Source organism: Gracilinanus agilis, chromosome 3, assembly GCF_016433145.1.
Source record: "Gracilinanus agilis isolate LMUSP501 chromosome 3, AgileGrace, whole genome shotgun sequence".
Classification (NCBI taxonomy): domain Eukaryota; kingdom Metazoa; phylum Chordata; class Mammalia; order Didelphimorphia; family Didelphidae; genus Gracilinanus; species Gracilinanus agilis.
The window spans coordinates 204161604-204176760 of NC_058132.1; the positions used below are offsets into that span (position 1 = coordinate 204161604).

At 44.6% G+C, this 15157-nt stretch overlaps 1 protein-coding gene across 2 annotated transcripts; it reads left to right on the plus strand.

The window, feature by feature from the left end:
• The first annotated feature begins 6958 nt into the window (after positions 1–6958).
• Positions 6959–14263, plus strand: LOC123239109 (histone H4 transcription factor). 2 transcript variants are annotated; one of them, XM_044666378.1, is made up of 9 exons: positions 6959–7133; positions 7323–7630; positions 7868–7979; positions 8210–8362; positions 8758–8835; positions 8918–9038; positions 9127–9265; positions 10070–10194; positions 13029–14263. In XM_044666378.1, the coding sequence occupies exons 1-9, from the start codon at positions 6959–6961 to the stop codon at positions 13477–13479; spliced, it is 1662 nt and encodes a 553-aa protein (XP_044522313.1). In that variant the 3' UTR covers positions 13480–14263. The 2 variants fall into 2 exon arrangements, with proteins under 2 accessions (XP_044522313.1, XP_044522314.1); XM_044666379.1 differs by having other exon boundaries at positions 7401–7630.
• Positions 14264–15157: the final 894 nt, after the last annotated feature.

A 15157-nucleotide genomic window follows, 5' to 3' on the forward strand; every position in this document is an offset into this window, starting at 1 on the left:
GGAGAAGACAACATACAAAAAGATCCTTAAAGCTGGCTTCAGGCACAGGTCCAGAAGCTGGGATGGGAAATGATCTGAGAAGGTGTGGGTTTCTGGGGTGATTCCATGTTGAAGAAGGATGAATTTCTGGAAATCATGAAGTCTAGGAGAGCAACTAGGTGGGAAATGAAGTGAATTCCTGGGGGGCCCAGAGCTCAGCTTTCTACTCTCCACACTCTTCAGGTAGAGAGAAAAGATGGCCCCAGGGGCTGGAAGTGTTGAGGCCTAAGTTTCCAAGTTGATTTCATAATGCAGGATGATGAGTTTCTGGAAGGATGAGGTCCAGTAGAGGAAGCAGGTAGGAATCCAAATCCAGTCTTTGTTGTTAGCTACCTATGTGACTTTGGACAAGTTTAACTTCCTTAGGTCTCCCATTCCCTCTCCTGTAAAATCAGGGAGTTGGACTAGAAATCTTCAGGTCCCTTCCAGCTGTAGATCTCATTCTGTGAATGTTCCTTGGGCTGTCACCTTTCTAGGTCTCAGTATCTTTATCTGTTAGGAAGGGTTTGGATTAGGTGCTTTCTAAGAACCCTTTAAGCCCTAAATCCTTTAAGAGGCAGTATTCTCATTTTTGAGATGAGTGAGGTTCAAAGAAACTAACTTATTTAAAATCTCACACACACACACAGATGCTAAATCTGGTTTCCTGACTCCCAGGTCCATCGCTTTTTCTGCTTCAATTAGCCCTTCCTGATAGGATGTTATGTAATATGTACATTTCAAATGGATGTGGAGGGAGGGTATTTTGAAGGCTCAGGAAAAGCTAGAATCATTAAGGGGAAGAAGAGAAAGAATTCCCATATCTGATTCTAGAGGTCTTGGGTAGCTCTCTATCTTGCACCCCAAAGAGAAGGGGAAATGGAAATTTAGGAAAGTCTTACACCTAGAGGAATGATATGAGGGCAATTGCAAAACACTATAGAAATTGACAGACCTAAAAAATTGGAGAAAAGATTAATTGCTGATTGGTAGGTCCTACTGGAATAATGAAAACAAGTATACTAACTAAATTAATTTACTATTTAGTGCCATACCAACCAAAAATAATAATGAAATTCATCTAGAACAAAAGGTCAAAAATGTCAAGGGAAAGCATGAAAAAAAAAAGGGAAGGAAGGGAACCTAGCAACATCAGATATCAGTCTATACTACAAAACAGGAATTTTTGAAACTATTTGTTCCAGGCACTTTGCTAAGCATTTTTCACAAATATCTCATTTGATCCTTACAATAACCCTGAGAGGTAGGTGTTATTATCTCCAGTTTTATAGTTGGAGTGAGGCAAAGGTTAAATGACTTGCCCAGTCACAGCTAGAAAATGTCTTAAGGCTGAATTATAATTCAGATCTTACTGATTCTAGGCCTAGATCTCTATCTACTATGCCACCTACTTGAATTATGGTATATAACTATGATAGAATGCTATTGTGTTGTAGTTTTAAAATCCTTACCTTCTGTCCTAGTATCAGTTTTAAGACAGAAGAATAGTAAGGGCTAGACAATTTGGAGTTAAGTAACTTGCCCAGTGTCACATAGCTGAGAAGTGTATAAGGTCCAATTTGAACCCAGGTCCTCCCAATTCCAGGCTTGGTGCTCACTCTATCTACTCTGCTATCCAGCTGTCTCTCTAGTATTCTAGGACATTTGAGTTCAAATGTCACTATTTGTATCACCAGGGACAAATCACTAAACTTCCTTGGGATTCACATAAAAATGGGGATCATGATTGTTGTACCTTCTTCTTCCGTAGGCTTAAGGAAGAAAGGAAATAAGCTCTTACTATGTGCCAGGCACTGTGTTAAGACTATAATTATTATCTCACTTGATTCTTAAAACAACCCTGGAGGGGGCAGCTGGGTAGCTCAGTGGATTGAGAGCCAGGCCTAGAGACAGGAGGTCCTAGGTTCAAAACCCGGCCTCAGCCACTTCCCAGCTGTGTGACCCTGGGCAAGTCACTTGACCCCCATTGCCCACCCTTACCAATCTTCCACCTATGAGACAATACACCGAAGTACAAGGGTTTAAAAACAAACAAACAAACAAACAAAACAACAACCCTGGAGATACACATGATGGAGGACATGAACCTTTGAAAAGAGATGTTGGATCTCCCCTTTACTCTCTGTAACCCATAGAGATTCAATGGAATCAATCAGCAAAGTGTTTCTGAAGTCAGGTGATCTCAGTCCCAGTCTTGCAAGGTAGCTGTGTGACCCTGGATAATTCACTGAATCTATCAGTGCCTAGTTATTCCACTGTGAGATGGCAATTTTACCTGCAATATTTCAAAGTTCAATAGTTCTGAGACATGACTTTAACCATAAAATGTTACATGAATGAGAGTGATTTATTGTAGAAGACCTGACATTTTTATTTTTGTGTGTGTATGTGCATATATGCTCATTTATATATTTCTACGTATAGGTGGCTAGGTGGTACAAGTGGATAGAGGGCTGGGCCTGGCAGAGGCAGGAAGGCCTGAGTTCAAATCCAATCTCTCACCAGTTATGTGATTGTGGGAAAGTCACTTAATGTTTGCCTCAGTTTCAGGATTGTTGTGAGCACAAAGTGATTTTAATTATAAAGCACTTAACATCCAAGGTCATCTAGGCAGCTTCAGTAGAAACAGAGCCAGGCCTGGAGTGGGGAGGTCCTGAGTTCAAATTTGAAGCAGACACTTACTAGCTGTATGACCCTTGGCAAGTCATTTAACCCCTATTGCCTATCCCTTCCCATTCTTCTGCCTTGGAACTTCGATTCTAAGACAGAAGGTAAGGTTTTTTTGTTAATGCACTTAGCAATTAGCAAATAGTAATCGTTTTTTTAAAACCACTTAGCAATTAGCAAATAGTAATGGCTATGTGTTAATTATTATTGTTGTTATTTAACCTCAGTATCCTCAACTGTACAATGAAGATAATAATAGCATCTAGGAAGTAGGCAGGGGTAAAGTGACTGCCTTGTTCCGATTCTGAGGTAACATTTGAACTTGAAGCTTCCTGCCTAAAGAAAGCGCTTTTAAACCATTTACCAAATATGTATTCACCCATTCTGCACATCCCAAAGCGCGGCCGAATCATGCGCGGCTTTTCCTCCTTCAGCCCCCGGGCACACTAGATACCAGGCTCTCCGCGAGTGCCCGAAGGGCCATCGTCATAGTCAGTCCCAGGCCACGTTCTGGCTCTGCGCATGCCCAGGAAGACCCCGCCGAGCAGGCCCCAAGGGTTGTCCCTGGCTCGCAGTAGCCCGAAGCCCAGAGCCCGGGACCACGGTCAAGACCTAGCCTGGCTCCCCACCCCCACCCCTCCTGCCCAGGTCCCTAAACGCCCAGCGACCCCGCGCTAATCAGTAGCTCCAGACCAGCCACCCCACGCAGTGGTCCCCAGAAGCTCCGCCCCTCGGTCTGGAGCACGTCACTGGACTCCCCGCCTGCTCCCTCCCCTTCCGTGTTTTGGTGGCGTCCGGGCCCCGCCTCACAGCGTTGCGATTGGCTGAGAGAAGTCCAGAAGTTGGTCTCGATTGGTTTTCGCTGGCCGTCACTCACACGTGTCTCCGCCCGGAGTTGGCTGGACGTGGGAGAGGAACAGAGAGACCTGGGAACGCAGGGCACGGTAAGGCTGTTCTGGGGGCTGGGGGTTCTTCTCTTGGCGGACTCTTTAGACTGGGGTACGCGGGGTGGGGGGGCTCCTGCTTCTCCTAACATCCAGAGCGGGTCACATGTGCCCTTCTAGACTCCACTCGAGTAACCCCAGGGAGAGAGATCTCTAATAAGCGTTTGGAAGGCTGAACCTCAGCTTCCCCGGGAGCTGGGACTGGAGGAAATGGACCAATATTTTGGCTAGCTCTGTCTGAAGCTGTATTCTTACCTGGAGCAAGAGAGAAAGGAGAAAGGGATGGACATCGGGAATCCTGGTTCTGCCGCTTTCTCCATGACCTTGTGCATATCACACTCCCCCAGCCCTCAGTTTCCTCCTTTCTGAAAAGAGGAGAATAACACTGCTGTTTCCCAGAGAGGAGGATCAGATAGGATGCAAGCCTACTGTAAAAAACTACTTTGCAGACAACAACTTATACTATAGTACTTTAAGACTTACGAAGCCTTTCCCCAGAAATAAATTTACTTTAATTTAGAATACTTTAAGCATATGCCCTGTGCTAGGTGTAGAAAATATAAAGACAAAAACGAAACAGTGCTTGCTTGCCCTTAAAGTACATTAATTACATGGTACAATTATCGCCTTTTAATGATGAGAAAACAAATTCAGAAGGAGAAAATTACAGTCACACTGCTAATAAGTGGGATAGCCACTACTGAAAACCAGGGTTCCTTCCTGCCTTCTGGGCCTAGCAGAGCTCTTTTTCACTGCATCCTCCTGTGTTTGCTGAAATCTTTTCATATTTTGGTTTTCCTCTAAATAAAAAGAGCTTGGGGCAATGAATAAAGAACTGACCTAGAGCTCTGAAAACCTGGTTCAAGTCTCTAATCTGATAAATACTAGTTATGTGCCCCTGGACAAATTACTTCTCCTCTTAGTGCCCCTAGAAAACTCTCTAAGGCTTTTTGGATGCCATAGTGCTGTTGAGGAGCTTCCTACACAATGAAATTATAGGTTAGGTTAAAAAAATACTGCCTCTCCAACTTGTAATCTGTAAAGCTCTGTACAATTATAGTTTTATTGTGAGTCTTCAGGAGGCTTGGGCTCTAGACCTGACTAGTGACTAAACTGTTTATTTGATCTCTCATTTGTTGGTGGTTTCTTTTTCACAATACTTTGTATCTATATAAGTTGCATCTTCCTAATGTTGGCTCCTTAAGAGAAGAGACTTTAAAATTTTTTCTTAGAGAAGTGTCTTTTGCCTAATAGTTCTTTTTAAAAAAACCTTTATCTTCCATGTTAGTATGAATTCTAAGAAGAATGACATGGTGTAGGCAGTTGGGGTTAAGTGACTTGTTCAGGGTCACACAGCTAGGAAATGTCTGAGACCACGTTTGAACCCAGGTCTTCTTGACTCTAGGCCTAGTGCTCAATCCACTGTGCTACCTAGCTGCCCCATTAGTAATCTTTTAAATTATCTCACAGGATAGTTGTGTGGATCCAATAAAGTAATATATGGAAAGCAATTTAAATGTAAATATAAATAGAACTCATATTTATAGCCCTTTCAGTTCTGTAAGTACATCCTCACAACCACAATGTAAGGTAGGAAGTATACATATTATAATCCTCATTTTACAGACTGAGTAAACTGAGGTTTGGAGGAATTTAAAGTGATTTGCTGAAGGTCACACAGTTTGTGATTTTAATCTAGGTCTTTTGCCATTATGTCCAGTGTTCTGATTACTATAATATGTTGCCTCTTTCTTAAGTGTAGAAGGAGGTCAAGGTTGTGGCTAGAAGGGTGAAAAAGATCATAGGGAATGGAGCTGGGAGAAACCTTAGAGGCCACCCATTGGTTCTCAAAGTGTGTTCCAGAAATCCTGTGGGGGCGGGGTGTCAAAAGTTTTTTTGTAATAATACTAAGATTTTAATTCTGAGTTTTAGTTTCTAATACAATAAATATAGATAGCTGTAACACATAAACAAAAATTCTTTGTGGGGCCGAGTTCTTTAGTGATTTTTAAGAGTATAATGGAGTCCTGAGACCAAAAAGTTTAAGAACCCCCAATCTAGTTCAACACCTAGATTTTACAGATGAAGAAACTGAGACCTAGGAGGTCTTTTTTTTTTTTTTTTTTTTTTTTAACTCTTATCTTCTTTCTTAGAATCAATACTGTGTATTGGTTCCAAGGCAGAAGAGTGGTAAGGGCTAGGCAATGGGGGTTAAGTGACTAGCCCAAGATAATATAGCTAGGAAGTGTCTGAAGCCAAATTTCCTAGGAGGCCTTAATGATTTGCCTGGGGTCACACAGGTAATATGGATAGAGATTAGAATAATATAGGAAGGCTTAATTCAGAAAAATAGGGTTTGGTTGAAGAGAGAGAGAAAAGAGATTCAAGTAAGGAGAATAACTTCAGAGGCAAAGAGGTAAGAATAAATGTCATTCATGGCACAGTGAATTCCAAGATGTAGGAATGAGGGGGATCATATATATGTTGGACCTCTGGGTGTGAGGAAAGAGATCAAAAGAGAGTAAAGCATGAGATTGAGGAAGGAAACTTAAGGTTTTGTTTGACTGAAATGATATGTAAAATTGGAGAAATTACTCTGGAAAGGCAGGTTGGAGGCAGATTGAATCAGAACACTGGATAAATCCCCAAAACACTGTAGAGTTTCAGGAGTTCAGATCACTACTGCTGTCCTTCCCAGAAAAGTCTCATAGGATCACAGACTTGGAGCTGGAAGGCACCCTAGAGGTTACCATGTCCAACTTCCTCTTTTCATTTGCTATAAGAATCCCCCCACTCCACTTAGTAGAATTTTCTTAATAACTAAAAAATACAATAACCTGCTAGCATTTGTAGAGTGTCTTGGTTTGCAAAGCAGTTTTACAAATATTAATTTTATCTTCACAACAACTCTGGGAGGTAGGTACTATTATTTAATCCCCATTCTATAGAGGTAGAAGTGGAGGCTGTGAGGTTGAATTGGCTTGTTCATCTAGAGCAGTGATTCCCAAAGTGGGCACTACCGCCCCCTGGTGGGTACTGCAGCGATGATGGCCACAGGTGCACTTATTTTTCCTATTAATTGCTATTAAAATAAAAAAAATTAGTTTCAAGGGGGCTAAGTAATATTTTTTTCTGGAAAGGGGGTGGTAGGCCAAAAAAGTTCGGGAACCACTGATCTAGAGCAAAAGCCTAAGGCCAGATTTAAACTTAGGCCTTCATGAATTCAGGGCTCTTCCTCGACCACCTAGCTCCTGCCTTGGCTATTGGTTAGCCTGTTATTTTATTCCTTTTTCTATAGTGTGGCAGTCATGCCACCCCCTACAAAGGTTCCCCGAAGGGAAGCCCTGGTGCTGCAGTGTGAGTGGGGATCCTGTACCTTTGTGGCCTCAGCTGTGGAAGAGTTCTGTGAACATGTCACACAGCATCTTCAGCAGCATCTCCAGGGCCCTGAGGAAGAAGATGAGGATGAGGTGGACCCACTTGGTGAGTGAGGAAGGGACAATGGGAGAAGAACAAGATTTGCGAAAGGTGGAAGAAGACTAGGTTTGCCTTTACTCTATTGTTCTTGGATAGCTAGGGATGATGGGACTTAATGGAGGGAAGTTTTTTCAGAGAAAGTTCAGGGGTTGATTTAGGGAGCATTGGGCCAGAGATAGGATTTGCCCTTTCCAGTACTTTATTCATGCAGGGCTGAGTCCCAGAAATGGAGGGACCTGAGCTCTCCCTTTCCTCCATTTCTTCACGCCCCAGCCGAAGAATATTCCTGCTTGTGGCAAGAGTGTGGCTTCTGCTCCCCGGACAGCTCAGCCGACCTGGTCCGTCATGTCTATTTCCACTGTTACCACACCAAGCTGAAACAGTGGGGACTTCAGGCTCTGCAAGGCCAGGCTGGACTCAGCCATTGCCTATTGGACTTCCAAAGCCGAAACATGATCCCTGACATTCCTGACCACTTCTTGTGCCAGTGGGAGCACTGTGAGGTCAGCAGGCAGGAGCCAGGGCTGGGGGGTAGGGGGAGGGTGGAGAATGTACCCTCTCTTTGATAGAGAGACCTGTGTATCTCTATGAAGTCTGTCAAGTACTCTCCTTTCTCCAGTTTCTTTTGGCTTCCTCCAACCTCCCAGGTGGTCTGGATTATTGCCTTGGTTCACTGAAAGTGCCTCCCTACTTTGCCTCTGCTGTTCCTTACACTTAGTCTCCCCTCTTCTTCTTCACAGAGCTCTTTTGACAATCCAGAGTGGTTCTACCGGCACGTGGAGGCCCATAGTTTGTGCTGTGAATACAAGGCAGCCAGCAAGGAGAACCATGTGGTGCCCTGTGGCTGGAAAGGTTGGGGATACTTTTGGTCACTCACTATTTAGAAAACCCTCCCTTTTGAAGGAGAATGTTCTGTTTATGGGTGGGAGGGCTGGGGATGGTACCCAGGTGTTTCATCTTTCCCATTCTTTAAAATGAGAAAGTTGGCTATTGGGCTATCAAGAGGCTTGGAGGAAAATGGGAGGTTGGGAGAGATATTCTGTGGAGCCAGTAGGAGGGGCCTGACTTAGTGTTTTCCCCAGATTGCAACTGTACCTTCAAAGGCCGATGTAAACTGAGAGAGCATCTTCGAAGCCATACCCAGGAGAAAGTTGTGGCCTGCCCCACCTGCGGGGGCATGTTTGCTAATAACACCAAGTTCTTTGACCACATCCGACGCCAGACGTCACTGGACCGTGAGCTTGGGGAAGGAGGGAGTAGGGATAGAGGGAAAGGGACCTGCTGACCTGCTTGGGACAGAGCTAGGTATCGGGATCCAGTGCCTGCATTTGCATTTGGCTTTTGCCTGCTCTCATCAGCATTTTCTCTTCCCTGTGACCCCTCCAAGTTACAGTTGGTTGTAACTGTGTCACCTTGGATAAGACATTCAACCTTTTTAGGCCTCAGTTTCCCCATCTGGAAAATGAGGGTGGAATTGACTAAATGGGCCATTCTACTTCAGAAAAAAAATCTCTTGAGTAATGCCTGAAAGCTCTCCTTTCTGTGTCTGGAGCTGTCCTCCTCTCTCCCAGCCTCTTGTTTTTCTTCAGCTGCTTAAAGCTCTTCATCTTCTTTCCTTTTCCCACCCCAGAGCAGCGATTCCAATGTTCCCATTGTTCCAAGAGGTTTGCCACTGAACGACTATTGCGGGACCACATGCGCAACCATGGTAAGCTTTCCCTAGTTCTTCTCTCCATATTTTCTCCTTCTCATCCTTCCCAACCCCTCCTTCTTCTCTGTGTTCCCTGCAGTAAATCATTACAAGTGCCCTTTATGTGACATGACCTGCCCGCTACCCTCTTCCCTCCGAAACCACATTCGTTTCCGACACAGTGAAGACCGGCCTTTTAAGTGTGACTACTGTGACTACAGGTGAAGAGGGTGGGGAGCAAGCAGTAGGGCCTGACTTTTGTTCCCAGTTTCCTCCCTGCTCTGATGACCCTTTTCCCTCTTCTGGCAGTTGTAAGAATCTGATTGACCTTCGAAAGCACCTGGACACTCATAGCAAGGAACCTGCCTATCACTGCGAGTTTGAGAGTTGCAGCTTCAGTGCTCGCTCCCATTGCTCCATCAAATCCCATTACCGAAAAGTACATGAAGTGAGTGCCACTGGGAAAGGCAGGAAGTGAGAGGCCAAGTGGAGCCAGGGTGGGGAGGTCTGGAAACATCCTAAGCTTTGGAGGTGCTAATCTGAGCTTCAGCCAACATGGGAAGATTTCCTGTGTGTACAGTCCTGTGCCAGGCTAGTGAGAGAGACTGGACCTGGGATTTCATTGTATAGAGAACACCTTCTACCAATGCCCCCATGCAGATTGGCATCTTTTCTGCAACTTGTAGTTTCCCAGGATATTGAGGACTTAAGTGATTTGCCCAAAGACACACAGCCAGGATGGGTTGAAGGTAGGGTATGAAACTGGATCTTCCTCACTCTTGAGGATAACTTTTTAAAATTTTATTTTTAAGAAACCCTTACCTTCTGTCTTGGAATCAATACTAAATTTTGGTTCCAAGGCAGAAGAGTGGTAAGGCAGTTGAGAATAAGTGACCTGCTCAATTAGGAACTACCTGAGGTCAGATTTAAACCCAGGACCTCCCATCTCCAGACCTGGTTCTCTATCCACCTGCCCCAAGGATAACTTTCTATCAACTCCACTGTGCTCCTGAGGAAACTAGAAAGCTTAAATAAAATACAGTCACTACTGTGATGGGGCTGACAATTTAGCAATAATCTACCTCCCATGTAACTCCTCCTGAATAGTTTCCAAGTGCATATAGTTGGTATGGTCCAAGTTCAATGAAAGACTCAAGGTAGTACTTTGATCTGTCAGTGGAGGGTGGGAGGGAAGGCCGGCATGTAGGAAGTGGGTGGATGGGATTCCAACCGCTTTGACTTCACCTGCCAGGGTGACTCTGAGCCAAGATACAAGTGTCACGTGTGTGACAAGTGCTTCACTCGAGGCAATAACCTGACTGTCCACCTTCGAAAGAAGCATCAGTTCAAGTGGCCCTCAGGGCATCCCCGGTTCCGGTAAGTTCTCTTTGTTCTCTACTCATTCAACAAGAGTGATAATGGTATTTGTGGGACTTTGAATGAACTTTCTTCTGAATTTTTACTTTCCATATATCTCTGTAGATCTTTTACACATTTCATTCCATTTTATCCTAACAAAAACAGGGTAATAATAATAATAATAATAGCTAACATATAGTCCTTACTATGTGCTAGGCACATGCTAAGTGCTTTATAGTTAAATCATTTGATCTTCATAACAACACCAGGAGGTAGTTACTTTTATTATCCCTATTTTACAGATGGAGAAACTGAGACAGATAGAAATTAAGTGAATTGCCCAGAGTCATAGAGTTAGTATGTGTTTGAGGCCAGATTTGAACTTGGGCCTTCCTGACTCTAGGCCCAGCACTATATCCTCTGCACCACTTAACTGCCCCAAAGATGATTCTCCCTATTATAAAATTTAGTTAACTGAGGCACAGAGTAGTAAATAAATGACTAGCTATAAGAACATAGTGAGCTGAGGGTGAAGGAGATGGAATTAGAATTCAATTTACTATTTCAGTTCAAACATTGATCAGTTTCTACCATGGACAAAGCCCTTTGCTGGATGCTATGGTGAGACAATACAAAATTGAATAATAGTGTCTTTGTTCAATCAGCTTATAATTTAATAGAAGGAGGTAAGACTGATACATAAACAATTATAATGCAAAATGGCATTTAGTAAACAGACAGGATTGCCTGGGAGATAGAGAGTTTTTCTCTGAAGTCTTCAAGTAGGGACTGGATGGATGACCACTTGCCTCTGAGATTTTTTCCATTTCTAAGAATATGTGACTCAGATATAAGAGAGGTATTGGTGGGTGCTGGAGAAAGTCAGGGAAGAGTGAGGAGCAAAGCTAAGCTCTGAAGGATAGATGAAAGATCACTGGATGGCATATGAGGAAAGGGTGATCAGGCTGACAGTGTGAGTGATCGAGGGCCCAGAGATACAAAAGGAAGATGATAAGAAGAGGCTAGTGATTAGCTGGGTTATTAAGTGTGGGGAGGGGATCGATTTCAAAGTCATGGGAGAGTAAATTAGAGCTTAGTTTTAGAGAGCCTGGGGTATGAGGTCAAGGAGATTGTGCTTTTTTGAGTTAACCAATCAGATGTCCAGTGAAAGCTTTGGGGCAAAGGAATGAAATGATCATAGTTGTATTTTAGAAAGACTCTTCAGGGGGGCAATTAGGTAGCCCAGTAGATTGAGAGTCAGGCCCAGAGACAGGAAGCTTTGGGTTCATGTGACCTCATATACTTCCTACCTGTGTGATTCTGGGTGGGTCACTTAACCCCCATTGCCTAGCCCTTACTGCTCTTCTGCCTTGGAAACAATACACAGTATTGATTCTAAGAAGAAAGGTAAGAGTTTAGAAAGAAAGACTTTTCAGGCAACACTGTGTGGGATACAGTTACTTAAAGTCGTGTTATCATGTGGGAGAAGAATTTGCTTTTCTGCAGTCCCTAATGGAAGGTATGGAAGGGCAAATGGGGGGAAACAACTTTCTGACATTTAAAGTTATCCAGAAATGCCATGGACAATTTCTCCCTCACCTCAAAGGAGATGCTGAAGCAAAGGCTAGATAGGTGTTTGACTGTAATGTCACAGGGGACCCTTTTAAAAAAAATTGTATTTTTAGTTCCAATTTCTTTCCCTCTACCCACCCCCGCCTACCCCCATTGAGAAGGCAGAAAATACAATAGTCATTATACTTATGAAGTCATTGCAAAACACAGTTTCCACATTAGCCATGTTGTAGGGTGGGTGGGTGGGTAAGAAGCAAAAAATATAAAGAAAATGAAAAAATATGCTTAATTTTGCACTCTGAGTTCATCAGTTCTCTCTCTGGAGGAGGATAGCATTTTTCATCATGAGTCCTTTGGAATCATCATAGATCATTATATTGATCAGAATACTTAATAAATGTTTGATGAACGAATGAATTGTATTGGGGTTAGACCAGGAAGCATCAAGGCTAGTTAAAAGGCTATTTCCTTGGTCCATGTCTTTTCCATTCAGCTTTCTTCTTTCCCCACTTTGGGTAAGGTTCTTCACAAACTTGTCTGTAAATACTCTTAGTCCTCCTTCCCCTACTTCACAGAGCTGTGAAGGAAGTGATTTGCAAGTTTTTAATCACTCTCCAAAATGGTAGGAGTCAGATGTCTGAAGTTTAGAGGTGGTAGGGATTTTAGAGGCCATCAAGTCCAGTCACCCTCATTTTACAGATGCAGAAACTGAGACACTGAGAGGTTAAGTGATTTTGTTTAGGGCAGTGATGGTGAACCTTTTAGAGACTGAGTGTCCAAACTACAACCTTCATACCACTTGTGAGCCTCCTGTTTTGCCCCAGACAGGGGAGGGAGGAAGCCCTTCCATTGGGCTGCTGGGCAGAGAGATGGGCAGTGGGAGAAATGTTCTCAGGTGCAGGGGAGGGGAGCAGCTTCCTCTGGCATGCTTTGGTACATGTGCCTTCAGTTTGTCCACATGGATCTAGGGTCACCCACCTAATAAGAATCTGAAGTAGGATTTGAATTCAGGTCTTTTTGACTCCCAGCTGGGCAATCTGTTCAGTGGTTCACATAGTAAGAGTCTTTTTCCCCTTTCCAATACATTTTCCTTTCCATAAAGACCTCCCCCTTCCCCCCTCTCCCCCCCAGCATTGGTTATGACAGGTTCCTATTCTCTCTCTTCTTCCTTGCATCATTGATATCGTTGCCCACTCAGGCCTCTGGAGTGGCCTGTGTCTAGGCTTCCTCTGCCTCTGTGGGTGGGGATGTTTCCTTCTTCTTATGGCCCTGCCCCCCAGGTACAAGGAGCATGAGGATGGTTACATGCGCCTGCAGCTGGTCCGCTACGAGAGTGTGGAGCTGACTGAGCAGCTACTGAGGGAACGAGAAGAGCAGGGGGCTCCCGGGCCAGGGGCAGCACTGACTGAGGGCAGCCTGCAAGGTATTCTCCTAGAGCCTGGGCCTGAGGAGGAGGAGGAAGAAGAGGAAGAAGAGGAGGCAGAGGTGGAGGAGAGTGAAGAGGCAGCCCCTTCAGCATCTGCCTCCCAGGACTCTCCCAGCCCTGTCATTCATGTGCTGAACAGGACCAATTCCCAAGGCGAGCATGAGACAGTCTATTATGTCCTGGCCCCAACCCCTGGAGTTCAGCCCCCTGGGCCAGGAGAGGGAGCCCCTGACCCTGATCCCCCTGACAGCATCATGGAGAAACTGCACAGGACAGCTGAGGAGCTGGGAATCTTGATAGAGTGAGGGGCTCAGGGGCCCACTCCCTTCAGTGTCCAGCTGAACCATTGTTTTCTCATCTTGGATTTGAGATTGGCTCTTTTGTTTTTTTTTTTAATTTTGCTCTTCTCACATCCCTCTGCTATGGCCCACTCTAAAAAGAAGGGCTTTCTGAACCACCCTTGGAAACAAGTGTGAGGGGTAGTACTGTGTGGTGAGGGGAGAAGTCTCTTAGTCTAAGAGCCAAACCTGAGAGGAAAGAGTTGTCTGGGATTGGGAGGAAGCTATTCAGGGGATACTTTTGAGAGATCAATGTTTGGGTCATCATGACCCTAAGGACAAGAGACATCTCTTTCAACTCTGACTGCAGAACAGTCCATGGTTTAGAGCAGTCTCACCAGGAAACTGGCCCATGGACAATGTGGCAACAGCTCTGAAAGTCTCCCCAAGATTTGGATCCTTGATAGGTGCAATGTTTTGGGGATAGACGGGGATCTCAGACTAAACTTCAAACCTCAAGCCTGTTGAACATAGACAATGTTCTTTAAGGGACTCTGAATCATCCTGATTTCCTGGGACTGCCAACCCTGGGTGTCTCAAGGCCATCCCCTATTTCTTAAGGCCTTTATCATTTCATTTAGCCCCCATCCCCAGGCCAAGAGGCTTCATCCTGGTCTCTAGGTTCTTCCCCCATCCCTGTGTGTGGGTTACTCTCAGGGAAAAGGTTAGGGGAAGCATTGATGAGGGGTGCTGAATATCAGTATGATTGTATAATGATTTTTTCCTCTTGGCAATAAACACATTATGCCTGTCTTATGTTCCTTTATTTCTCATGAGCCCCTGACCCTCCATCTGCCCATTCCAGGTCGAGGAATTAAGGTTCTTTTCCAGGCTCAGATGCCTGCCCCTTTTAGCTTTACCACTTCTGCTTCTGGTTTGGTGTGGAGTCTTCCACTGGCTGAACAGTTAGCTATGGGGGAGGAGAGCTGACATGTCCAACAACCAGCTGGGTACCTGTCTTTCTAACCATGGCTACACTTTTTAGGATAGGTTGACCAGGGTGGGGGTGCTTCGTCACTAAGAGGCTCTTGCTCCAGACATAGAAAAACCTCATATTCCTATTGCTTGCCTTACCTTGAAGATGGAAGACTGGGAGACTCTTTCCCTTAGGTACCAACATTTAGTTGGTCAAGCTAGTGTAGCATGAACCGTCAGGATGGGCTGCAGGGAGAGAGTTAGACTTGGGTCCCATTGAGGTAGCACTCCTATATGCTTGAAATTTGAAGTCAAAGAAGTGTTGCCCTAGGTCTGTGTTGGCAAATCTATGGCACATGTGCTAAAGCATACTAGAGGGAGCTGCTCCCTTCCCCCTCTCCATGTGCATCTGAGGGCGTTTCTCCTATCACCTGCCCCTCTGCCCAGCAGCCCAATGGGAGCGCTTCTTCCCTCCCCTGTCTTGGGTAAGGTTGGGGGGCTCACATGTGGGGTGAGGGTTATGGTTTGGTCACTCCATCTCTAAAAGGTTTGTCATCACTGCCCTCAGTCTTTGGGTTTGGGATAATGGGAATTACTGTTTTTAAGACAGTTGTAAAGAAAGTCCACATAAGAACACCAAGCAATGGGGCAGCTACATGTGGACATACCAGATTGGATTCTCTTCTCTTGCTCTTGTTTGCCTTTGAGATTTGAACTTCCTGACCACGCG

Bases quoted from the DNA above. Each gene is read 5' to 3' on its own strand.
- LOC123239109 (XM_044666378.1), top strand. From the start codon at position 6,959: ATGCCACCCCCTACAAAGGTTCCCCGAAGGGAAGCCCTGGTGCTGCAG. The intron at 7,134-7,322 runs GTGAGTGAGGAA...TGCCCTTTCCAG, and splicing joins GGATGAGGTGGACCCACTTG to TACTTTATTCATGCAGGGCT. The intron at 7,980-8,209 runs GTTGGGGATACT...TGTTTTCCCCAG, and splicing joins GGTGCCCTGTGGCTGGAAAG to ATTGCAACTGTACCTTCAAA.